The 25,574-nt window shown below is 39.3% G+C and overlaps 1 protein-coding gene and 1 long non-coding RNA gene across 4 annotated transcripts; both read right to left on the bottom strand.

Moving 5' to 3' along the window:
- Nucleotides 1-210: 210 nt before the first annotated feature.
- Nucleotides 211-10,716, bottom strand: LOC139574452 (uncharacterized). Its single transcript, XR_011674775.1, has 3 exons — nt 10,583-10,716; nt 2,374-2,445; nt 211-629 (listed from the first exon to the last, which is right to left on the bottom strand). It is a non-coding gene; the product is annotated as an uncharacterized lncRNA (long non-coding RNA).
- Nucleotides 10,717-11,543: 827 nt separating this feature from the next.
- pitx2 (paired-like homeodomain 2) lies at nt 11,544-24,874 on the bottom strand. 3 transcript variants are annotated; one of them, XM_071399007.1, is made up of 4 exons: nt 24,728-24,874; nt 19,853-19,921; nt 14,898-15,100; nt 11,544-13,545 (listed from the first exon to the last, which is right to left on the bottom strand). In XM_071399007.1, exons 2-4 carry the CDS (start codon nt 19,896-19,898, stop codon nt 12,982-12,984), a joined length of 813 nt encoding a protein of 270 aa, XP_071255108.1. In that variant the 5' UTR covers nt 19,899-19,921; nt 24,728-24,874; the 3' UTR covers nt 11,544-12,981. The 3 variants fall into 3 exon arrangements, with proteins under 3 accessions (XP_071255108.1, XP_071255107.1, XP_071255106.1); XM_071399006.1 differs by lacking the exon at nt 24,728-24,874 and adding an exon at nt 22,363-22,766; XM_071399005.1 differs by lacking the exons at nt 19,853-19,921; nt 24,728-24,874 and adding an exon at nt 15,823-16,411.
- Nucleotides 24,875-25,574: the final 700 nt, after the last annotated feature.

The following is a 25,574-nucleotide window of genomic DNA, read 5'->3' as shown; positions in this document are numbered from 1 at the left end:
CATGCACTTGATTATGTTTACAATGGAACTAATGGAATATATAGTCCCAAAAGTGCAATCTCCAGGCTAAATTAAGCATATCTTAAATACTTTAAAGTATTTTAAAGTCGCTTCAATATTTACTTTATCTGAACAGTTATTTGGTAGTGTTGGATATTATCTGAATTACAGAGTGGTGAAAAGCAATATAAACACCCTGTCACTTATGGGAACAGTTTAAACCTTTTTAATCCCAACATGTTTTATGGACATCTTTATTCATTGAAACAATAATCATCTTTGTGAATAACAATGTAATAATCATTGCTTGCATCTTGTCAAGGCAAACCATATACATTTTAGCAACTGCATATAATGAACACTGGTACAGTAGAATGAAACTTGAACTGAAACAAACTATTTTCAATATGATTAGATTGGTCATGCAGTATTACTGGGCATCATGTTCCACTGCAGTATGAGCATGAACCACACTCTAGTGTAGAATCTAGATGAATAGAGGTAGAGCCGAGGACCGTGGTGCCATGGTTCTCCCTGGTACTGTAGCAGGTGTCTGTCAGAAGACCGTAGGTCCTATAGGAGATCCCAGTAGCTTTGTCTCACTGCAGCCCCCAGTGGAAGTGGACATCCTGTGGAGATCAGGCATAGATAATGTTACCACAGATCAATATTCCTCAGTGTATTTCCTAGATCAACTTCCTGAGATTCTACCATCTGTGACATATAGCTTGAGCCAATAAGTCGCTTCTGGGTTCCAATACTATCCATTGGTCTCTACCCTATCTCCTTGTTGATTACCCATGTTCTTCTGATCGTAAAGATCTGGGTAGGTCTTTTTGTTGACATGGTCTATTTTCTGATGATGACAATGATTTAGTTATTTGCAGATCTGCAAGGGAACAAGTTTTTGGTTTGGAATTGGGCCATATAGACACTCAATACAAGCCAGCAGCATACCACCCTGCATACCACTGTTGGCTTGCTTCTGAAGCTAAGCAGGGTCGGTCCTGGTCAGTCCCTGGATGGGAGACCAGATGCTGCTGGAAGTGGTGTTGGAGGGCCAGTAGGAGGCACTCTTTCCTCTGGTCTAAAAAATATCCCAATGCCCCAGGGCAGTGATTGGGGACACTGCCCTGTGTAGGGTGCCGTCTTTCGGATGGGACGTTAAACGGGTGTCCTGACTCTCTGAGGTCATTAAAGATCCCATGGCACTTATCGTAAGAGTAGGGGTGTTAACCCCGGTGTCCTGGCTAAATTCCCAATCTGGCCCTCAAACCATCATGGTCACCTAATAATCCCCAGTTTATAATTGGCTCATTCATCCCCCTCCTCTCCCCTGTAACTATTCCCCAGGTCGTTGCTGCAAATGAGAACGTGTTCTCAGTCAACTTACCTGGTAAAATAACGGTAAAAAATAAAAATAAATAATAATAATTAAAAATAAAATAAAAATAATAAAAAATAAAATTAAAAAAAAAATACCTGCTAACCTCAAGACTGCTAAAAATGTCATATACCATTACAATGCACTGACTTGATGTCTTACCCAGATACATTTTCTTACTGCATTGGCAGACAATTTACCTTATTTTAACCTAAAAAAGGCTTGATACAAGTCAGAATATCTTGATACAAGACTAAATATATTGATTCATTTTATGGGTAAGTGAGATCAAAACAAGTAATTTTACCTTCATTATTTCAATACTAGACTATCAATCTAGGTAAGATTGCTTTTTTTTTAAGCAGTACCTAGGTTGGCTTCTAGGTGCCTCAAGACAGTGAAGTGATTGTGTCTGAGTGTCTCGGCTGAAATGAGGGCTGTATTTGGGTTGTCTTGTCATTTCTCTCACCATTTAATTGACATGAATAACATTAAAGGCAAACTCAAGCATTGCCAAAAATGACTTGTTTTAACTTCTTATGGCTGGGGGCAGTATTGAGTAGCTTGGATGAATAAGGTGCCCCGAGTAGAAACTTCAGAGTGTTTTCTATCCAAATCTACTAATAATATGCATATCCTAGCATCTGGGCCTGAGTAGCAGGCAGTTTACTCTGGGCACGCTTTTCATCCAGACGTGAAAATACTGCCCCCTACCCAAGAGAGGTTAAGAGTGGGTGAGGTGGCGATGACGGGACTGGCTTCCTCTCTCACATCAAAACATATCTGCAGACGAGAGACAGATGGATAGAGAGAGCATGATTAAGCCTTGTTTTTTTATTCTAACACGGTCAGTCATCATAATCATCAGGAGGTGAAATGCAAAACTGACCTTGGATCATTAACTCTGGGACTACTAAATCTCTCTGTATTTCAATGTAAAGCATCTCTTTAATAATACTTCCCTTTGACCTGACCAAGTGACCTCTCACCTATGATCATGCTGTGCCCTCTGTGTCAGCCAGTTCAGATGCGGGAGGGTTTACCAAAACAGCTGATATAACCTAGAGGATTTAGGGAGAAGGGGGAGAGGGATGAAGTGAAGGAGAGAGACTGTTATTGTGTGTGTGTGTGGTCTCACCTGGTGTCCACACTAAGTGGCTATGGAGTACTTTATGCTGAAAAACAGAGACATGAGGACAAACAATAGAAGATGATGTCAATAGAAGATACTGTATGTGACGCAGATACCTATCGGGGTGTACCTGAAACATTTAAATATAGAGGGCTATGTGTCTCACCACTTGGTTATTGCAAGGCTAACCCCCAGGGAAATCATTACTTGGCAGCAACAAATAAACACAGCCATTTCACTGGACTATGTGGTGTAAATCTGAAAATTAGCAGTTGACATCTTAAGGGTTAAGATCTCATACAAGGGTTAAGATCTCGTACAACGCTGTGTACTACTCCCTTCACAGAACAGCACAAACTGGCTCTAACCAGAATAGAAAAAGGAGTGGGAGGTCCCGGTACACAACTGAGCAAGAGGACAAGTACATTAGAGTGTGTAGTTTGAAAAACAGATGCCTAACATGTCCTCAACTGGCAGCTTCATTAAATAGTACTCGCAAAACACCAGCCTCAACGTCAACAGTAGAGGTGACTCTGGGATGCTGGCCTTCTAGGCAGACTTGCAAAGAAAAATACATATCTCAGACTGGCCAATAAAAAGAAAAGATTAAGATGGGCAAAAGATCACAGACACTGGACAGAGGAATATTGGAAAAAGGTGTTATGGACAGACAAATCTAGGTTTGAGGTGTTCGGATCACACAGAACATTTGTGAGATGCAGAAAAAAGGAAAAGATACTGGAGGAGTGCTTGACGCCATCTGTCAAGCATGGTGGAGGCAATGTGATGGTCTGGGGGTGCTTTGGTGGTGGTAAAGTGGGATATTTGTACAGGGTAAAAGGGATCTTGAAGAAGGAAGGCTATCACTCCATTTTGCACCGCCATGCCATACCATGTGGATGGCGCATAATTGGAGCCAATTTCCTCCTACAACAGGACAATGACCCAAAGCACAGCTCCAAACTATGCAATAACTATTTAGGGAAGAAGCAGTCAGCTGGAATTCTGTCTATAATGGAGTGGCCAGCGCAGTCACCGGATCTCAACCCTATTGAGCTGTTGTGGGAGCAGCTTGACCGTATGGTACGTAGGAAGTGCCCATCAAGCCAATCCAATTTGTGGGAGGTGCTTCAGGAAGCATGGGGTGAAATCTCTTCAGATTACCTCAACAAATTCACAACTAGAATGCCAAAGTTCTGCAAGCTTGTAATTGCTGCAAATGGAGGATTCTTTGAAGGACACAATTATTATTTCAATTAAAAATCATTATTTATAACCTTGTCAACGTCTTGACTATATTTCCTATTCCTTTTATAACTAATTTCATGTATGTTTTCATGGAAAACAAGGACATTTCTAAGTGACCCCAAACTTTTGTATATATAAAGTATATACAGTATATATATACTGTATATATATATATATATTATGTATTATTATTATTTATTTTTTTACAGTTGCTTAAAACTTCTTATGGCTGCGGGATCGACAACAGCCAGTGAAAGTGCAGGGCACCAAATTCAAACAACAGAAATCTCATAATTAAAATTCCTCAAACATACAATTATTTTATACCATTTTAAAGGTAATCTTATTGTTAATCCCACCACAGTGTCCGATTTCAAAAAGGCTTTACAGCGAAAGCACCACAAACGATTATGTTAGGTCACCGCCAAATCACAGAAAAACTGTCACAAAAAGCAGAAATAGAGATAAAATTAATCACTAACCTTTGATGATCTTCATCAGATGACACTCATATGACTTCATGTTACACAATACATGTATGTTTTGTTCGGTAAAGTTCATATTTATATAAAAAAAACTATTTTTTCGCCGTAAATCCTTTTTGAAATCAGACATGTTGGCTGGATTCACAACATGTGTAGCTTTAATTTGGTGTCTTTCATGTGTGATTTCATGAAAGATTGATTTTTGAAAGATATATTTGAATTTGGCGCGCTACATTTTTTCTGGCTTTTGGCCAAGTGGGACGCTACCGTCCCACATATCACAGAGAAGTTAATAAGAACAACAGTTTTCAGCTGTGCTAACATAATTGCAAAACGGTTTTCTAATGATCAATTAGCCTTTAAAATTATAAACTTGGATTAGCTAACACAATGTGCCATTGGAACACAGGAGTGACGGTTGCTGATAATGGGCCACTGTACGCCTATGTAGATATTCCATAAAAAATCTGCCATTTCCAGCTACAATAGTCATTTACAACATTAACAATGTCTAAATTGTATTTCTGATCAATTTGATGTTATTTTAATGGACAAAAAATTTGCTTTTCTTTCAAAAACAAGGAAATTTCGAAGTGACCCCAAACTTTTGAACGGTAGTGTATAGTATACACAGTGGCAAGAACCCTTTGGAATTACCTGGATTTCTGCATAAATTGGTCATAAAATTTGATCTGATCTTCATCTAAGTCACAACAATAGACAAACATAGTGTGCTTAAACTAATAACACACAAATAATTGTATTTTTCTTGTCTATATTGAATACATCATTTAAACATTCCCAGTGTAGGTTGGGAAACCCCTAGGCTAATGACTTCTCCAAAAGCAAATTGGAGTCAGGAGTCAGCTAACCTGGAGTCCAATCAATGAGACGAGATTGGAGATGTTGGTTAGAGCTGCCTTGCCCTATAAAAAACACTCACAAAATTTGAGTTTGCTATTCACAAGAAGCATTGCCTGATGTGAACCATGCCTCGAACAAAAGAGATCTCAGAAGACCTAAGATTAAGAATTGTTGACTTGCATAAAGCTGGAAAGGGTTACAAAAGTATCTCTAAAAGCCTTGATGTTCATCAGTCCACAGTAGGACAAATTGTCTATAAATTGAGAAAGTTCAGCACTGTTGCTACTCTCCCTAGGAGTGGATGTTCTGCAAAGACGACTGCAAGAGCACTCAATGCTCAATGAGGTTAAGAAGAATCCTAGTGTGTAAGCTAAAGAGTCTACAAGTCTATGATACGTAAAACACTAAACAAGAATGGTGTTCATGGGAGGACACCACGGAAGAATCCACTGCTGTCCCCCAAAAAATTGCCACACATCTGAAGTTTGCAAAAGTGCACCTGAATCTTCCACAGCGCTACTGGCAAAATATTCTGTGGACAGATGAAACTACAGTTGAGTTGTTTGGAAGGAACACACAACACTATGTGTGGAGAAAAAAAGGCACATCACGCCAACATCAAAACCTCATCCCAACTATAAAGTACGGTGGAGGGAGCATCATGGTTTGGTGCTGCTTTGCTGCTTCAGGGCCTGGACAGCTTTCTATCATCGCCGGAAAAATTCATTCCCAAGTTTATCATGACATTTTGTAGGAGAATGTTAGGCTATCTGTCTGCCAATTGAAGCTCAACAGAAGTTGGGTGATGCAACAGGACAAGGACCCAAAACACAGAAGTAAACCAACAACAGAATGGCTTCAACAGAAGAAAATATGCCTTCTGGAGTGGCCCAGTCAGAGTCCTGACCTCAACCCGATTGAGATGCTGTGGCATGACCTCAAGAGAGCAGTTCACACCAGACAACCCAAGAATATCGCCGAACTGAAACAGTTTTGTAAAGAGGAATGGTCAAAAATTCCTCCTGACCGTTGTGCAGGTCTGATCTGCAACTACAGAAAACATTTGGTTGAGGTTATTGCTGCCAAAGGAGGGTCAACCAGTTATTAAATCCAAGGGTTCACATACTTTTTCCATCCTGCACTGTGAATGTTTACACTGTGTGTTCAATAAAGACATGAAAATGTGTAATTGTTTGTGTGTTATTAGTTTAAGCAGACTGTGTTTGTCTATTGTTGTGACCTAGATGAAAATCAGATCAAATTTTATGCAGAAATCCAGGTATTTCCAAAGGGTTCACATACTTTTTCTTGCCATTGTATATATTTATTTTATATATTTTTTGCTATAAAAAGTGCCTTTTAGGAAATGTATCCTCCTACATAAGGTAACATTTTAACCAGCATGAAAGTATGTTCTGTATCAGAATAGTTGTCAGAGACTCTGGGTGGCTGACAGTAGGGGGTAGAGGTAATAGCCATTTAGAATGTTATAGGAGGTGACGGCAGAAAGGAAAACATTGAGAAGCGATTGACGCTGTTTGGCCAGACGGCAGACTTACAGTGTAAACTAAAGGTGTCTGAACATGATGACTCACATGAGGGGGAGATTCAGGTTAACATGAAGGGACATGAAGAGAAAGATATTGGTAGTTGCAGTAGATGGGGTGATTAGTGGATAATATGGCTCTGTGTTTGAGATCTTTTTTTTAGGCATACCTCAAAAGGCACTATGAATGTGCTTATAATGTGTCTATATAGGGCAGCCAACAGAGACACAACAGACGTATGGCATATTCAATAAATGATAATGAATTAGTGTATTTTGGGTTTAAAAACCCCTCACGCTGTGAAGCACAGAAGGCTGCTTAGGAAGGACGGCTCATAATAATGGCCGGAACGAAGCAAATGGAATGGCAGTTAATATCACGAGCCCGTTCTCCCCAATTAAGGTGCCACCAACCTCATGTGCTGTAAAGGCATAACTCGTCCCATCCACCACCAATAAACGAATGTTATCCTTTTTCTGCTCATCTGAGTTGCTTAAATATGGTATGATTCCTATTTGTTTGGTCTTACTATGTACAGCAGATGTTAAAACATTCCTATGACATGTTAAATAAGGCTTTCTGACTCTGTTTTCCCCCCAGTGAAATGGATCACACGTCGTACAGCAACTACAGAACATCACACTGACAGAAGAAAAACACAAGGTTAGGGTTAAGTTCAGGCTTTAACTCCAAATGTATAAGGTTAGGCATTCACTTAGAATGGTTAAGGTAGGGGATAGGCTTCATCTGCCCATCCGCCATTCCCGCCCATTCCCGCCTACAACACACCCGCAAAACCGAAACCTACTTGAAGGTAACAGTGCTCACTGTTACCCCTAGTGGCCTGTTTCCACGTCATCTCCCGACATGGATGGACATCGAATACTGACTTGTATCACGGGTGACCTGGCTGGTCTCAAGTAGGAGAGCTGATCTAGGATCAGTTCCCCCCTGTCCATGTAATTGTATTCATTGTGGTCATAAGGCACTCCTGCTCTGAGACGCTTGATACATGGTCCCATGTCACCCAAAAGACACATAGTGCACATTTCTAATAGGCTATTACCTCCCATTCCAATACATTTCTAGAAGACTACTAGAAAACTGAATAGTCAATTTAACACCACATGGTTGAAGGCAAGACTGTTAGAAAACACAAGACTGTTTATTTATCTACTGAATCCATCCTCGAATCATATTATTTTTATATTCAAGGCACATTAGGGCCATGGTACCGATCCTTTGAACACACTCAAGGGTGAAGCCAACATGCTCAATGTGTAGCAATCGATTTGGAGACAAAACATCAGATAGTTTTTTTCTGCATCCTTTAATATAACTTCACAGAGCAGGAAGTGTGTGAGTCATGAAATTTGCCCTGGTTATCTGCTTTCACACGCTCCAGCCGGCCGGCCAGCTAGCAGCCCACGGAAACGGGACGAGAGGAGCTAGAGCTGTCCGAGTCACACACACTTGCATGCTCCCAGGCTTCACAGCACAAGCATATACACACACAGGCATACACAGGTGCACACACACACATAGGTGTGCACACATGCAAACATACACACACACACACACACAAGTGACTTTAGAACCCCTTTATTGTAAGGTTCTTACTTGTGTAATGTACAATTATTTACCACAAACAGGTATAACAGATGTTTTATGCAAAAATGTGTTCCCACACTGTAATTACACTGTCTATGCAACTACCATGTAACATGTGTAGGTATTTTTTTGAATGTTTTCTTTATTCATACAAACAAAGACCAGGTGATGTATACACTTAGCTATGGAAGACATCTTTGTCTGAGAGGGAATAATTGTATTTCATCTTGTTATGGAGGGCCTCCTTGTGAGTGTGTGTGTGTGTGTGGGGGGGGGGGGGGGGGTGAGAATGTGTGAGGTCAGCTCATCTGACCTCTAGCAGCGACCCCTATGCTATGATTGGTCAGAAGCCCCCCACTGACCCAGAGTGGTATGGCCAATGTGTATGTGTGTGGATTATTGTGCTTGTGTGTGTGAGAGGCGAATAATTGGAATTGATAAGCATGAACGAGTTTGTCTGAGATTATTCAATGTGTATTCCTACTATCCAGCCAATTCAAGAGGGCTTGCCATTCTCTTTGATATTTCACTGATTATGACAATACCAATTTGCCTTGTACAGCATAATGAAATCAAAACATCAAAAGGAAGAGGTGTACATTTCTCGGGCTGAATGGGATTTGCGTTTCGGCAACACCTCTAATGTAGGCCTGCTCAATAGTTATTTGTTTATTGCTAGCCAATTTAACTCATGAGAATGTTGAATCTGACAAAAAAGTAGGCATATTCTTCTCAAATAATGTCGTAAATTCCGCCATTGACAAGCTAGCCTACAATGCAACAGTGTTGAAAGTGTTAATAAATTGGTAGCTTTTGAAATACTGTAATTCAACTTGACACATTGGCAAATACAAAGGATGAATATATAAATAGTTGTTTCGATAGTTAAGACCTAATTCACCCCGTTCCCAATTAAAACGAGAAGAAACTCCATGATTCTATTGAATAATCGCCCGCCATAACCGCTTGGCGCCCACATGAAAAAATACATTTCTATTTTGAAAACATTAATTTTCTATTTGCTTAAGATTTTTCATGTATTATATATAATAACCCACTAAGATGACCAAATCTATGCCTGATTTGGTTGATATTTGAATACAAAATTATTTGAATAGGAAATTGCTCATGCATTTTTTTCAACTTGTGCACCCGTGTATCTGAAATTAAAAATTGCAAGGGCATGTCGAGCACATTTTGCACAGAACAGAAAGACCTAAACAAGTTGACGTGCATAACAAAGTCGTTGGAAAATAGCTTTCAGAAGATCGGAGTTGCATGTAATTGGTGTGTGTAATTGGACAACAAATAGACACCATATTGGCAAAATGTCTCACATGTTTGGCACACCATGACATGAATATTGAGAGCTTGTTAATTATTTAGATTAGAAGTAACGAGTCATGCACGGATGTGTGCTCTCACTTGCTTAATTTGAATTCCCAGGGGTGGGATAGAGGTGATAGGGTCTGCATTTTCTGTAACTTTTCCTTATCATAAGAACCCCAACATGAGGTGACTAAATTAGACAACGGATTGAATCAGCATTCACATTATGTTTCGTGATATTTCTATTTCCGTAAAGAGTAAGCTACAATCACAACGGAAATAAAACAACCAAGCGAAAAAACCTGCAAAAGGGTAACACATCTTCAAAAAGGTAACAAAGCGTTGCTTATTCTCTAAAGTCGAAGTAGTTATTAGTCTTATTGGTGCTGTTTGTGGTAGCCTAATAAACTGTGAGGTTTGACTGTACGCTTGTTTATTCCATGTGTAACTCTGTGTTGTTGTTTGTGTCGCACTGCTTTGCTTTAGCTTGGCCAGGTCGTAGTTGTAAATGAGAACTTGTTCTCAACTAGCCTACCTGGTTAAATAAAGGTGAAATTAATACAAAATGATTAGGCTATTAGCGAAGAAGGCCCAGCATAGTGGAGGATAAGCTCTTGAAATAACATTAACTTCATGAAACAAGGAGTTGAGTTTACTTTTGAATGGTTGTTTACATCATCTTTAAAATGAATCTCAATAATGACAGCTATCAAACCGAAGCGTTTTTAATATTATTAAGGACGTTCGTTTTGCAGGAGGTAAAATTGAGCTGCAACAAAATAAAATTGGTCAAATAGATTTCCTTCCTAAATGTTTAAAGCTAAAAGCATTTTGCATCATTTTAAATTCAAAAACGTGAAATAATTCGGTCACAAATAAAAAAAAATTGAGCAAACCACTTGTGGTCAATTACCAAAATATAAGTCTGTCAACCCTGTTATATTTTTGTAATTTATTGAAAAGATTGAAATATATTTCTTACCGGGTAGTCCATGCTTAACAGAAGGAGAGGTCTGGAGTCTTGGGCGGTTTCTGGGCGAGTGAGATGTCTCCCTGAAGACGTGTCTCTTCAGGCCCTCTGTGCCCAAATGTTGATTGGGATGTGTATTGAGACGCAGACTGCATATTCGCCAGGCTGCAAGACTTATCCTTGTCAGCCTATTATTGCTTCATGTTACCGACTCCATCAAACTCGAGCGGATCTGAAATTGAAAATGTACTGCCTCCAGGTCATTAGGAAACATTTTTAGGGGGGCTCTTTTTATGGAAAAGGTTTGTTTGGTGTAGCCTAGGTGCTCCAGCTGGTGGATGCTGCTATAAGGGCAAAAACAAATCAGACCAATATTTCTTTCATGTCATGTTATATTTGATGAGCCTCAACGCGCATTAATATGGGCTAATAAAATAGTGATTGACTTTCGCAACAGCACAAGTAAATTAGGTCAATTATTGTTTCAAACATTGTATGAGCATAATGAATAACACATTATCAAATGAACAAGGGCTCACCTGAAAATATGAAATAATCCCTCTAGGCCAAATAAACCCCCCTGCACAGTGCATTTGATTTCGAATGGAAGGCTATTTCCCTCGACATCTGCTGAAGGTTGGATTTGTCTTGTTAGCCAATGTGGCCAACAGTGCTAACTCTTCCATTTTTCATCAGCGCTCTACAATGATCTCGAGCTCTGCGCTGACATCAGATCACAAGTCCCAGCCGCCTCCGTCCCCGAGCTACATACCTGTCTTTGTTTGTTCAAACTTGTGAATTATATTTTCTCGGTGCCTTGTAGTTGTTTTGATTTTCTATAAACGCACTGGTGCATTTGATAACGGACCACATTGTAAACAGGACTGTCTAGACAAAACTACAATGCCGGATCGAACATGTCAACACAATGCGTAAAAGAAGGTGCATGGGCTCTCTGGAAAAAATAGTAGGCCACATTTAAAAATGTTTAATGTACTATTCAGCCAAGTATAACATTGTTATTATCGTAGTCATTGTTAGCCAATTGTTATTGATATTATGATTGGTGTTGTTATCTTATTGAAAATACAGATTGTTGTAGATCTGCACAACAAATATTGCAAAAGTGAAAATATTTACAATATGAACATCTACGCCCAGAACACGACGCCATAGGCCTGTCATATAGCCAATCTCTCAATAGGCTAGAGAATAGTTTTGCAATAGTTAATCGTTGTGTTTATGAGAGATTCGTAGAACATTGCACAAGTCAAAATAAAACAAGATGCTAACATTGTATTGATATTATTGATTATGGTAATGTTTTGTGATATAGAATGTTATGTAAGTCTATAATCACTTTCCACTGCATCAAGAGGCGCATCTTAAACGTCCAGTGCTGCTCATTGTTTGGCTATATATAGCACTCGTGATTATTATGTGTCAGAAGGTAATGAGCTCGGGCCTTTGTTGTGTGGTCCAATTCCAGTTTGTTGATTCCAGTGTTATTTCAAGCACCAGTGATCACTCCGGGTCCTTGGCTAAAAAGCAGACATGTATTCAGCAGTTAATCTGGCGGGGCATCTCGCCCTCTCCACCCGTGCATCTCCCTGCGTCTCGATTCATATGTGTATTGGAGAGGGCCATTGTTTTCGCTTTAGATTAGTAGGCCTAGTAGCTAGCATAATCGAACCCCGATAGACACACTGTCATTCCCTGCACTATAGACTCGACAAAACTCACACTAACACTTGGATCAGCACAAAAATCCTCAACAGAACGTTTTGAACAATATATTTACTTCCATTAAATAAAACACAATAGTTTATTTATTTTTTTGTTGAAAAAAAACGAAACAAAATTCCGTACTAAATAGTATACACAGAGCAAAACCAATTTAATTTCGCAGGAACATTTGATGCGTCTTTTTATACGCAAGATTGCTACTCTAAATCGATATTCACACAGACATTTAATAATAAATTTATAATATGTTAGAAACACACAACTGGTGCGTTTAGTATGTACATTCCCTTGTTTGCAAGCAAAACATTATTCCTTTAGGGTTTTCACATGCTTTGTTAAATTTAACCTTGAGAAAACTGGAGAGCAACAGCATTCGCCTCAATAAACTGGAGATGATATTTCGATATATATACAACCTTTCAGTCAATTAACGTCCAAAATTAGAAACCTCAAAATAAACAAGCGTGGAAAGTAAAGTATCATACATTCTCCACTCGCCGATGTAGAACAAAATACTAATTAGGATTGAAAAAAAAGCCTAATTACTTCCGTTTAAGTTTGAAACTCCATCGCGGGTTTCGGTGGTTTAGTATTCTAGTGCCCTTCTGAAAAAAAAAGAAGTAGTCTCTCGTTCCTCTGACTGGGGCTCGTGAAATTCTCAGGTATTACACTGGTCTATCCACTGCGTACTGGCACGCGCTCAGATTTGAGCCTGGATTCTGAACACTGGTGTATCCAAAACTCGAGTGCTGCTTGGCTTTCAGTCTCAGGCTTGCCAGACTGGAGTTACAAGTGTCCCTGTACACATAAGGAGGGGTCGGCGGGGCGTACGGGCAGGTTGGCGTGGGAACTCCCGAATTCAGAGAGGGGTTGCTAAGGTTGTTTAAATTATTGAGGCTGTTGAGGCTCGAACCGGGCACGCCAGTAACCGAGGACGGCACCATACTGGAGGTCATGCTCATTGAAGAGATGGAGTTGGGCGGGGAGAACATCGTCTGCGATGACAAAGGGTTGACGTTCATGGAATTGAAAAAAGGGAAGCTTTTGGTGGACAAGGAGGCCGAAGTTAGCCCTTTGGCGGCCCAGTTGTTGTATGTGTAGCTGGGGTACATGTCTTCATAGGGCTGCATAAGTCCATTGAACTGAGGACCGAAGCCGTTCTTGCATAGCTCGGCTTGCTGGTTTCTTTCCCTTTTCCTCCATTTTGCTCGCCGGTTCTTGAACCACACCTATGACAAAGACAAATATGAGTTCAGAATTTAATAATAGGCTATTAATGCAATATGAAGGCGGCCCCATGTGCTTTATTTTATAGCCAACAGGCCAACATAAGAATATTTGGACTTGTTGGCTATCCTGTGCAATTCACAAAAATGTAATTGATGGGTAGTCTAATTGGTCTGCAAGGAACCAGATGTGGTATTCATGTGTGGCCTTCAGGTGTGTCTTAAATCAAAATCAGACATACAACTGTAAATCAATTAAATTAATTTCTCACAAATGACAAATCTCGACCTTACCAATTTGCAAAATAATTTAAATATACAACTCAATTATTATTGTTGTTAACACAGGCTTGGCAAAATAATATAAATATACAACTCAATTATTATTATTGTTAACACAGGCTATGCCAAAAATGTATAACGAGTTATTCTCAAACGTTTAATTAATTTACATAATCCCCCCAAAAAACGAGTATTGCTTGAAAAGCGCAACGCTATTTGTGATAACAATAGTATGTCGGATTGCAACTCTACCAGGCCTAATTGAGTCACTTTCTCTCATGCAGAGCAATCTGGGTTGATTCCAACAGAATCCCAATACACATCCATCGTTCCTAACTCTCTGAAGATGTGTATTCCTCCACAGGCAGAGACAAACACGTTAGTGGCTTTAGTTATACAACACGAGAATGACAAACGCAAAATACAAGCTTTGCACCTCATTCACACGAACATAGTAACAAGATTGGTATCTGTCACCCATTAATGTCAATAGTCCTAACAGCTAACAAGTTAATTAGCCTGTAATTATGCTTTGTTTCTCTAAAACAACTAATAACAACCTAATTATCTAGTTATCAGCAATGTCAGATATCTAACAAAACTCTGATATTATAGCCTAAATATAGTAAATGTGTGAAATTGCTATATTTAATCAATTTCCATTTTATCCACTGCAGAGATATTGACAGTAAAATCGTACTGTTGTACAGGGAAAAATATATGAGTAAAGTAGGTGGATGACCTATCATTATAGATTTTCTAAACAACAATGCATTATAGGCGTAGCCATCTAATGTATGGTATTTTACTATTTTTTGACATTATAACTGAGTCATATCATTGCAAAGAATAGCCAGTCTGAGTATTTGTTTTTAGGCAGCCAATTATTTACCAAGGATATTGTGAATGCAACTTTATTTCCCTAAGACAACATGTTCTGGAGGTGAGTAATTATGCGTGCCTAAATTCCCTGCGTAATAATTGACACCCTTGCCTCGACTCCATATATGAGTGGCACAAATAACCCGAAATTATACACATAAATGGTGTTCGTTTTTTCTCAAGGGCCTTACCCTGACGCGGGCCTCTGTGAGGTTGGTCCACACGGCTATCTCCTCTCTTGTAGACATGTCCGGATAGCGATTCCTCTGGAACGTGGCCTCCAGTTCCTGTAGCTGCTGGCTTGTGAAGTGAGTCCTCTGTCGCCGCTGTCGCTTCTTTTTAGAAGGATCATCTGAAGAGTCGTCAGTTTTGCTCTGGCCCTTTGAGTCTTTCTCTGTTGAAACAGTAAACAAAATACTACATGAGTCACTGTCTGGTCGGTCACAGGCGTGAAGTAGCCTGTCCTGGGTGGTATTATAAGAGGTATCCTCATCAAATTGGAACCCATTTTAAAACCTTTGGATGAAATGTTACTCTCATGGTTAAACTACTAATAATGTAACGATTCCTTATTTGAAGCATGTAGGCTACATGAAAATGAGTTAAAAAGCCTACAACGTGACTTCAAAACAATGTCAGTATGCACAATGGTAATACTATACAAATGGTATTTAAAAACGTTTATAGATTTTGTAATTAATCGAATATAGGTTTACATTTTTTTTAAATGTAAATGTTTTATTACAATTATTACACTTACAAAAATATGCGCGAAGACATGAAACATTAAGAGAAAAATATATATAACTTCACCGGAGTCAAAGGTGGTTATGAAAGTAACACAGCGTCACGTTCCCTGACACTTATAGGACACAAATAAATCAATTACTGGCGCAATCACAATATCTGCATAGTCAAAAAGAGAGTGATCCTCTGTCTGATATTTCCAATACTCAGACTATTTGCATACATAAACTAATAACGTCCTCGATCTCAAACTGTTTTTGTTGAGAGAGGCTGTAGGGAGACATCTTGTTTCCTATCATCAGAAAAACGGCCATCCATCCTCAAAAAGCCATGTGCTGACAGTAGTCTGCACCACGGGATGATTCTTACCTACGGACTCCGGACTGGAGGTGTCTGATACTGTGTGCACCTCTAACCGGTGTTTGGAGTCCACAGACCGCTGCAACGGCTGCAGACTAGAGGCCATTGCTAGTGCCGTGTGGTGCGTGGAGGAGAGTTTAGTCCCGGTTAGGTGGTGGTGGTGATGATGGTCCAAATTCAATGGATCCTTCATAGAGTTCATATGAATAGGATAGCGCGCAAAACTCGCTGTCAGAGGCGGATTAAGTTCCCTCAGTGCAAGCAAAAAAAGAGAGACGTCCGACGGATAGAGAAAAGGGGGAATCAGTGGTGTTAAGATTCACAGCAACACGTCTCCTCTGGCAAATTAATGTTTAAAAAAAAGTTGTTTAAACGGCTTAAAATGTATTTAGAAGAAACCCAGCATTATTCGCGTTGGATGAAAATGCAACGGCGTTTTGATTGAAGGAAGAGCAAATATGTATCTCGGGCTGATACTGCAAGCTGTGCGGAGTACCAGAGTGACAAGGGCAGGTAGGTGATATTAGATCCAGAGGCTAGGCACACTACGCCGCTCACTCTTCATTTCAGCTGTTCGCTGTGCTCTGGCTGTCCCACTGTGACTCTCTCATACACCTTTGACGTCACCGAGAGCCCTCCCATTTTTTTGACAGGCCGTCAAAGTGGACATGACGGTTTGCCCAGCCAACCGGTGCGCGGAGAAATAAGAGACGTCTGCCAATGTGTTTAAGCGGGGTACAGTATCGTGCTTATTTTTCTTTTTAAAAAAGCATGTAAAGAGTGACGGGATGCACCGTGTAGTGTAGCCTACCCAAGACGAACCGAATGCCCGTTTTGCAGAATTGAACACTAACCCAACTAAGGCAATCATATCTAAAAAGCAAGTCAAACGAACAGCATGATGTATTTATTTGGTAACAATTGGCCTATTCATTGTGTTCTTGCTAATCTTATCTTCTTCCCATTGAAGAAACGAAGCAATAAAGATTACCTGATGAACTGACCTTTCCATTAACAGTCATCTATCTCTAAGCAAGGCGCACAAGAGCAACGCTACAGTATGTCTATGATGGGGATATGGTGATGCGCTGACCCCATGCAGGGCCCAGTTCACAGAACTGATGTTGTCACTTTCAAGTTGTTGCCCAATTCGGGCCTACCAGATAAATGATGACCAGCAAAATCAACCACATCAGAAGTAAAGTGACACAATCTAGTCACACATTTATCCTAATTTGTCACCAATTGGGTAAAAGTTAAATGGCCTTGGTTTAGGCAATAAGTAACCATTTCATTCTAGCTCGTCAAAATGACGCAGTTTATCTCGGTCCTTAGCCGATATCCTGTACGTTTGGACCTCTCAGCGGTTCTCAGGGAGTCGACTTGTAGTGGTTTTTAATCTGATAAGACTCTCATTTGCATAAGAATTTGGTATAAGGACTTTTAATGACTTAGAGCTGATTTCCCATTGCATTTTCGCTAATTCCCTCAAGATCATGACGTGTAAAAATAAAGTAAACATATGTCCAGTATCCTAGCAGATAAATGGCCTATGCTTGGAGGATATTCTCTAAGCAGGCTTTTGACAGCAGTTACATGTGACCACTATACTTCCCCTTAGGTCTTTGTGTTAGCATTGTAAATGCAAACAGCATTAAAATCTTCATTCATGCAACACTATACACAATAATTTGGAAGAAAACGTTGTCAGTCCCCACAAGTCAGATAATATATTAATTGATAATATAGTATTATTTATGAATGCATTGATATTATTAATTAATAATAATACAAATAATAATAATAATATCACACAAATTCTTCATAATTTGAGTTGATAAAAAATAATAATTGTTGCATGCATTCTTGATAAGGCAATAGGCCGGCATGTAAACTGCTGAATATTTAGCCATCACGCGTCTTTTCACCCCATTCTCGTAGATATCAGGATATGGGCTACTAATACGTTATTGAGCTAATCCCGTGAAAGCCCTTGATATACACCTTATTTGCACTCTTGTGGGAGAGCCGCCCGCGGACCATGGAGGAAGGCAGCGAGAGCTGTCGAAACCAAGGGTATGATTATTCCTCCATCCTCCCTCCTTATAAAAAAATATTTCGTGCTGTGTGTTTGGCCACCCCACTGTAGGTACGTACATATGTAGACGTACATATGTAGCTGGCCGATAATATATGCAATCCTTGACTGAAGATGTGAATTTAGCCTGCATGTCTTCCGTTCATCATTTATTTCTTCAGTTTATTTGAGGATTCTCGGGAATGCCTATCCGTGCGCCCCTGTCATGCATATCAGGTGGATTTTATTTGTTTAAATCTCCCTGATATGCGATTCATTTGGGGTCTAATGCTTCATGATCTAAGTGGTGACCCATTTTATTTGAATATGACATAGGCCTAAAGCATTCACCTACATTCTGCGTGTTGGCGAGGATTCTGAGAATTGATTTATGTTGACTGATTTGTCTTTTAATAGGCAATTTTTTAAAATAATAATAAAATAATAAGAAATAATAAGAAAAACATGTAAATGGCATAACAGTCCAAAGGTTTTGTGTAGGCTATGCAAGCAAGTGATTGCTCAATTATTTTCTGAAAGTAATACTAGATTCGCAGTGGATTATCGGTTTCCTCTTCTATTTTACCTTCAGAATGCTTTATCTCTCTTCCGCGGATTACCGCGCGCGATACGCCATAGAGGGCCATTAATTAGTAATTCAGTCAATATAAGGGAGACGACAAGGCTTTTTACATAAGATTAAGGGGACATCAGATTCCCCCATTAGTATATTCCTCCTCACGAATAAGCTTTCATTATACATTTAGTTTTCCCTGGAGTCAATCTATCAAGACCTGCATATATTAAGGCTGGTGTAAAACAGTTGAAAGGGGATCCCAATAATCAGGTCGCTCGAGTGTCTCTTCACTCCGGTGCCTACATTTGCAAGCCTCGTTGGCTCATCATTGCATTACCTCAAATAATTATGTTTTCTATTTATCTTATTATTGTTAATCAATGAGTGATCACAACGCCGTCCTTGCACAAGTTGCTGCTATGGAGCAAAGTAGGCTCACGGGATGATGCGTGCTTTGTCACTTGATTAGATCCAATACAGCATGAACGAAAATAAAATGAGCTAAATTAAGAGTTGACAAACTGGTAATTCGTTTAGCACTTAAAACAATATTCGTTTTATGTCATTCCCTGAAAACACAATCAATTAAATCCACTCCAACATTATTGACATGGCCCAGACGAAATAAACGGTATTTTTCGTTAATGCAGTTTAAACTCATACGGACAATAGCAGTTTTTGTTTATGTGCATATTTCTGTGTATGCATTTAAAATGCGTCATCATATTTTGGCATAGGCTAACTGATATGGGCCACAACTTGGTGTAAGATATATTAATACAGCATGGATTTCCACACGAGTGCAATATCAATTACAGCTACTGTAAGTTTCAATGGGAGTCTCATAAAAATAAGAGTTCCTTATAGGCTAATTTAATACATAAAATTAAGTAGCCTGTCATTCATAGGCCAAGGGTCGGCTATTAGACTACTTAATACGTCAAATGAAGAAAACAGACAACATGACAACAAAGAAAAGTAGTCCATATATAGTATTGCGTGTAATTTGTAACTTCTGGCACATTTAACAAAAGCTGGGTGTATGAAGATAGAATTTATGCTTAGGCCTTTCCCAGTCGCCCGCTACTGCACATCCATACCCAGCCACCAGGTGCCACTCTAAGACAGTATAAGACCACTTTTTACATATTAACTGGACTAAAGGCCTAGACTGGTCTCTGATATTTTGGGAACGAAGAAGTAGGCCTATGTAACAAAAAGTGACAATTAAAGAAGAGAAATGCATCGTATTTCCTGCTATGCAACGGAAACAAAACGCGAAATTATGCTGCTATAATCTCAGCATCTGTTTTCTGCAGTGGGCGAAAAGGATGTCACGTTGAAGTGTGGTGATGGTGCGTCAAGAGTTACACATAGATACTCACCTATTTGTGCACAAGTTGATGCAAGTTTGCGGCAGTGGGAGTCCATTGTCGCAATTAGAGGAACGGCTTCTGGAAAAGAGAGGGACTGGATGTATTATGAGAATGCTGAAAATGTTGCATCGATTACACACTACCTTGTGTGCTCCAAAAAAATCACACAATTATTATTAATTTACACTCAATAAATTGTAGTACAGGACCTAACACAATTTTCACCTATATGTTTTCATAATTGTTAATATATGACACTATACACAATTTTCAAGTTTCCTCAAATATCCAACATTTGAATAGGCCCCATTACATAAACTGCTCTTCAAATGTGAGGCCCATGCAGTCCCACAGAAAAGCAGTGCAACGGAGCTCTGTGACGGGGTTGGTGTAAATTGTGCCAGGCAGCATGCAGCAGTTTGGGGCGCTGGAAGTTGAGTGAATCCGCAGTAAAATCACGGGATTAATGGCTGATTGAGATGTCTGTCGGTGGGATATTACAAAATTCATTATCGCAGCTCTATACTAACTCGATATGAAGTAACACAGATGGGATTTTATTAGACCAGACTTCCGACTGTTTGCTTATGATAATTTAAGATGGGAAATTTGCATGCAATCATGCTGTTAACCGTTTTTCCCCTTCATTATTTTTTCTCTCTGGACCCGCCTGCGCAGCACGGATCTGCTACTCGCCTCACCTGCTTTATAGCATACATCTGTGATTCTATTCAAAAGGGTGAGAAATTGGAGGAAATTGGAGGTTAGTTTTCCCATGGCGTGTACCTGCTAACCCTGGTTTGAGTGGAGCAGGTTCTCGTGTATTCCGCCGTAAAATGAAAGATGGGGTGTCAGGTTGCAAGGTGTAAGGTTATTGCAAATCCCTCGTGTTATCTAATCAGCGGCAGAAATACGATTTCATTCATATTTCAGCAGGCTCCCCTTAGCCCCTTCTCTTTACAACTGATTTGGAAATGACATTGACGGGGAATAGCCGTTTCAAAGAAGTCACATATAAAAAGGAGCAGTAGCCTTGTATGCACATAGGCCTGTGTGGGAAATGTTAGAAGTTCAATTGATCATATTAATTGGATTCACGTTACTTAAAAAAAAGAAGTAATAATTCAATTAATATTGCACAATTAGGAGGTAAATGTACCTGTTTGTAGAAGTTTATTTTAACTCCAATTTAACTTGCAAGCATAGTTAATACATACTATACATTACTTTGCAAGTCTCTCATTATGATAACCATTGTACTACTACTAGGCCTACTACTACTAGGCCTAGTACTACTACTACTACTAGGCCTAGTAGTACTACAAGACCTACTACAACAACTACTACTACTATTATTACTACTGCTACTTCTACTACTACTGTTGCTGCAACTACTACTACGATTACTTCTGCTACTACTACTGCTGCTGCTACTATTACCACTGATCCTACTATTACTACTACTACTGCTACTACTACTACTACTACTACTACTACTACTACTACTACTACTACTACTGCTATTGCTACTACTACAACAACAACAACTACTACTACTACTACTAGGCCTACTACTACTGCTGCATCTACTACTACTAGGCCTACTACTAGTAGTTCTACTACTACTACTACTACTACTAGGCCTACTACTACTACTACTAATACTACTACTACTGCTACTACTGGTACTACTACTACTGGTACTACTACTACTTCTACTTCTACTGCTACTACTACTAGGCCTACTCTATTATTTCCACTTGTAAAAATATTGATAATAATAATAATTAGGTCAATATAAATGTGTGTATTGTGACACCATGAATGTCTAATTATTTTTGTCCTAAATCATAATATTCGGTCTATATTCGTTGTTAGCCTAGTCATACGCATAAATGATCAGTATTTATCTATATCATCATTAATGTGTCTTTTACTTGTGTAAAATATTTTGAGGGTGTTACTATAATCGACATATAATATAAATAGCCAATATTATATTTATTTCAATCGGAGACATGGCCAGTTTGAGATTAAGAATGGAATCACAGCAATATACGCAACGCAACTGATGTGCAATCAGTCCATTAGCCCACAACCAATTGTTGAATCTGAAGCGATATTTGAAGGTTCGATGTATGCTTCTTTATTTCTTTAGTTTGCACAATTCCCTTCAAAACCACGAACAACCCCAGTCCAGCCTGTCTGCATTAGGAAAAAAAAAAAAAAAAAAAACACAAACATGTGTTTTTGCATTAGGCTAATTAGAGGCGCAAGACCATGAAGTCCAGTCCATTCCATGTTCAATTCAGTGCTAACGATACATCATTATCATCTGGCGGACTTGTAAGGTGAAACCTGCCACGAACTCACTTATCATGTCCCTTCATGTTACTGCGGTGCTGATGAAATTCACATCAGACTTTCCCAGATTACGCCGAAAAGGCTAACCCAAGGTGGAACGAATTATTTCACTTGCATTAACTCACATCTCCGCAAAGTGTAGCCTCAGCACTTACCAGTGGTCGAAGACGCCAGCGCTTTTCGTCCTTTCCTGTTTTATTCTTGTCTGGTTAAGAGGTAAATTCCACACCGATGGTTCCGCTTATCACCTTTCAGATAAGAACCGGAGACAGCGAAGTTCCAGGTCCAAAATATGAAAGTTGCTGTCTGCCTCCCGAAGGAAAAAGTCTCAGAGCTACTTAGATGTATTTTCTTTCCCGCTTATTGGATAAAAACTGATGCCACATACGATTTTATAACCATCTAGCTAACAGTGCGATTAGAAATGGTGAGGCAGGCGCTGTCACTTCAGTAGATAATTCTCTTCTTGGATCGTCCTCAACCTTAACAACTTTTTTTCCCAGACAGACACTCAAAGAGTGGTGCATTTTTCTCTCTCTCTCTTGAGTTTTGAGACAGAGCGCGTGGGTGTGTGTCTGTGTGAGTGTGTGTTCCTCAGTGGGTGTCTTTATCTGCGCCGACGTGCATGTGTAGTTAAAGACAGTATAAACTTAGAAACGCTCAATTCACAACCACAATGAATAATAAAATAAACGAAATGTAACAGCATTGCATAAAACCTCATTAAAACAAATAGGTTACCCTTTGTATTTTCTTGTTTTTAGGCCTTCATTAATTAAGATAATATATAAAATATGGAATTAATTCACAGTGTATGTTTGCATAAGCAAATTGGCAATGACTACATATTTCTTGACTCTATAATTCCAGTATAAAATAGCCTTTACTATTTATATCTCTCAGTAAGATTAGGGCATTTGAAGCCTATGTTCATTTATATCACTGTTATTTCAAAGTCAATCATTTCTTTGCAGCCCACATAGGCTACAAGACATTTGCTGGAAGAGAGTCTTATACATGTTGAAATTTACCAGAAACCAGTCGCTAAAGCTATATATTCATGAATTGATTACATTTACTAACCAGCATCACAACAATAAATCATAAAAGTAGACTAGAATTTAGTTGGCAGGTGCAAATATGAGAGTTGTGAATGTTCATATCATGATAAAACTAATATCTGCCATTTGATACAGATTTACAGTGTCAGTGTAAATTACCATGTCTTAAATGTTAATTGAAACATTTACATAAAGTTTTTGGCAGTTTAAAGTGAAACATTTTTGTGTGAGATTTTTGGTGTAACAGAGATAAACATTTATGAAAATCTAGTTAGTAGGCCTACATTTTAATTGACACGTTTTGGGTTAGACTTATCGAATATTTTCTGCAGAAGCGAACAGCTGGCTGGGATGCAAATGCACTTTATAGATCCTTAAAATACAGACTGATATTCCTTTCACATCTTAAATGAGCCAAGCAGACCGGATGTACATTTCACGTGCCTAATCCTTCTTTCACATTTTTAGTCATACTCTCATTAAACAAGGAATTAATGCACACAACCACATGGGAATTTCGCGGCAAAGGGGCACTGAAGCAAAACATGCACACGACAAAGGCCTTGTATATCTTATGTTTTTCCCCACATTGCTCCTTTCATTTAATGATGCGCGCAGAATACCATTACGCATACTATTTGAAACACCTTCCTAACACGTAGGCCTTATAGCCTTGTGGGTAAATTATGCATTCGACGTGCATGTCTAATGAACTATTGTAAAGATATGATTATACTGGTGCTATCATTTGCGTGTAAGGCAATCGGATTAGATCTATGGACACAGGAAATCAATTACCCTTATTTATGAGAGTTGCATCCCTGATTTTCTCTGCGTCCGATTACATTTACATTACATTTAAGTCATTTAGCAGACGCTCTTATCCAGAGCGACTTACAAATTGGTGCATTCACCTTATGACATCCAGTGGAACGGCCACTTTACAATAGTGCATCTAAATCTTTTAAGGGGGGGGGGAGTGAGAAGGATTACTTTATCCTATCCTAGGTATTCCTTAAAGAGGTGGGGTTTCAGGTGTCTCCGGAAGGTGGTGATTGACTCCGCTGTCCTGGCGTCGTGAGGGAGTTTGTTCCACCATTGATCCGATCATAGGCATAACACATGTCTATAGCCTAGTTAAATAACAAGCACATTCGTAGGCTATTATGAATTAAGACACACGCAAGGTAGCCTGTAATGCAGATATAGGACTATATTTTCTGTTCTGCGACGCCTTATTTTAATATCAGGCCACAAAATGTTCTGAAGATGACCTATATACACCCATTATATTTTATCTCCGTGTGGGCCGCAGGATTCCTAAATCCCCCAACTCTGTTATCAAATATATCAACCTGGCATGCATCCCTTTGGTACATCACGCCCAACCCCGCCTGTCATATCAGAAGGGGGAAAAGGCTGCGTCTTGAGAGTCACGTTGTTCTATAACCGCGCTTACCTTCATCTGGAGAATAAAAACGAGAGCCTGCCTTCTCTTTTTCACGAAGAAAGGTGCAAAAGAATGCATGAAGTTCAGTAAAGACTGCTTGCTGCTGGTGCTATGAAATCTTTTGCCTCGGGGGCAAACCGACGGCTTCTTTTCATTTCAAGCACTTATCGATTCGCTGTTGTCATCTTTGGCGACGCAGAAGGACACTTGAAAGAATTTCTGATGGGGCTGTGATGTGAGAAAGGAGGTGACCTGACCAAGTGCGCTCTCCTGATTCTTAACGAGCACATCATCTACTTGGCACACATTCAGCTGTCGACAGCAGTACAGTTAGACTTTTCAACTTTTTACTTGTGCATACTCTAAACTTTTAGACATGACCCTCTCCCTTTCATGTTTATGGATGTATTTGTTATTCCACTATATGAATGTGTAGCCTAATGCAGCCACCATATAACCAAAGAGAGGGCAAATAATATGGGATTGACTATCAGTTGCTGAACTAATCAATCAACTCCATAGTCTATTAATTGTGAATATGGTATAATAAACATTGCATTGCAAATGGAATTTGTAAAAACCTGTGTCACATGCATGTGAGTGTTTTCTTGGTTGGATTTAGATATAGCCTACATCTACCTTTTTCTTCCTAAATTATTTATGATTTGATGTATGTTACATTAGTAAATGCTTCATTGACTGTGTTGTGCCAGAGCAGGACAGTCCTCTCTCTCTCTCTCTATAGGCCTTGTTGCTGTGAGCCCAATAACTAGATTGTTATGTGGGGTGGGGGGTATAGGGGGTGACTGATCACTGTGTATAGCACACATTTGTTATAGATAATTTATCACTGATT

This window comes from Salvelinus alpinus, chromosome 4 (genome assembly GCF_045679555.1).
Source record: "Salvelinus alpinus chromosome 4, SLU_Salpinus.1, whole genome shotgun sequence".
Classification (NCBI taxonomy): Eukaryota; Metazoa; Chordata; class Actinopteri; order Salmoniformes; family Salmonidae; genus Salvelinus; species Salvelinus alpinus.
This window is presented reverse-complemented; position numbering and strand designations above follow the sequence as displayed.

Bases quoted from the DNA above. Each gene is read 5' to 3' on its own strand.
- pitx2 (XM_071399005.1), bottom strand. From the start codon at position 16,015: ATGAACTCTATGAAGGATCCATTGAATTTGGACCATCATCACCACCAC. The intron at 15,101-15,822 runs GTAAGAATCATC...CTGTTTCAACAG, and splicing joins CTCCAGTCCGGAGTCCGTAG to AGAAAGACTCAAAGGGCCAG. The intron at 13,546-14,897 runs GTAAGGCCCTTG...TCTTTGTCATAG, and splicing joins TCACAGAGGCCCGCGTCAGG to GTGTGGTTCAAGAACCGGCG.